Here is a 1,353-nt window from a genome sequence, read left to right on the forward strand (position 1 = left end):
AGAATGCTAGCAGCTAACAGGTCTGATGTCTGCTAGAAGCTTACAGTTCTGAGGAATGCCAGCGGCTAATAGGTCTAAAGAATGCTAGCAGCTAACAGGTATGAGAGCTGTTAGCAGCTAACATGTCCAAGGGTTTCTAGCAGCTGATGGGTCTGAGAACTGCTGGGACCGGTACCGCTTCCATCCTGGTTCCAGGGTCGGGAGCGGTACCAGGAGCGGTGAGGGTGGACTTCTGGCTGGGCTCCATGTTCGGTTGTTCTCGTTAACTGGATCTGTTTCTCCTTTAGGACCCTGGAGCCATGGCTTCCCTCTGCAGCCTCGGATGAACAGACCTAAGCTGGACCCAGACGAGCCCGCCCACCTGGCCCCGCCCACCGGGGGGGCTCCCTTCTGCCCGTCTCCCTCTCCAGTCATGGCGGGATTCAAGCGAGGGTACGACGGAAAGATCGCCGGCCTTTACGACCTGGACAAGACGCTGGGGCGGGGCCACTTTGCCGTGGTCAAACTGGCGCGGCACGTCTTCACCGGGGAGAAGGTGGCGGTGAAGGTGATTGACAAGACAAAGCTTGACACGGTGGCGACGGGCCACCTGTTCCAGGAGGTGCGCTGCATGAAGCTGGTGCAGCACCCCAACATAGTGCGGCTGTACGAAGTGATCGACACTCAGACCAAGCTGTACCTGATCCTGGAGCTGGGCGACGGCGGCGACATGTTCGACTACATCATGAAGCACGAGGAGGGTCTGAACGAAGAGCTGGCGAAGAAGTACTTTGCTCAGATAGTCCACGCCATCTCCTACTGCCACAGGCTGCACGTGGTGCACCGGGACCTGAAGCCTGAGAATGTGGTGTTCTTCGAAAAGCAGGGACTAGTGAAGCTCACCGACTTCGGCTTCAGCAACAAGTTCCAGCCGGGCAAGAAGCTGACCACCAGCTGTGGCTCCCTGGCCTACTCGGCTCCAGAGATCCTCCTGGGCGACGAGTACGACGCTCCGGCCGTCGGTAAGTAGGAACCTTCAGACTACTGGTCAGCTGGCTGAATGACTGAAGCAAAGGAAAAGCTAGCAGCCTGGTGGAGCCGCTGATCTTCTCCACAGTTAGCACTTGGACACGTCTAGATTCTGCAGATGTTTGTTCTCTGAGGGACGCCTTAGATTAAAACCAGAGATGAAGCATCTACAGCGAACAGGGAGCGCCTTAATCCAGGCTTCCATCAGACGCTTGCAGCTTCTGGAGGCCTTGGTGGGTCTCTGCGTTCCAGTCTAAGGGTTCCAGTCTGTTGGTTCCGGTCTCAGGGTTCCGGTCTGTTGGTTCCGGTCTCAGGGTTCTGCTTCCTGGGTTCCTTCCAGAACCC

General features: G+C 57.2%; 1 protein-coding gene across 1 annotated transcript in view; it reads left to right on the forward strand.

Moving 5' to 3' along the window:
• The window catches only part of LOC107101967 (SNF-related serine/threonine-protein kinase-like), a 27,341-nt gene that overhangs the window by 3,177 nt on the left and 22,811 nt on the right, over window positions 1–1,353 (forward strand). The window contains 1 exon segment of the mRNA XM_015401068.1: window positions 288–1,029. Within this exon segment, the coding sequence (XP_015256554.1) occupies window positions 323–1,029 (707 nt within the window). The 5' untranslated portion in view covers window positions 288–322.

The sequence above is a fragment of the Cyprinodon variegatus genome, unplaced genomic scaffold, assembly GCF_000732505.1.
Source record: "Cyprinodon variegatus isolate N-32 unplaced genomic scaffold, C_variegatus-1.0 Scaffold1179, whole genome shotgun sequence".
NCBI lineage: Eukaryota > Metazoa > Chordata > Actinopteri > Cyprinodontiformes > Cyprinodontidae > Cyprinodon > Cyprinodon variegatus.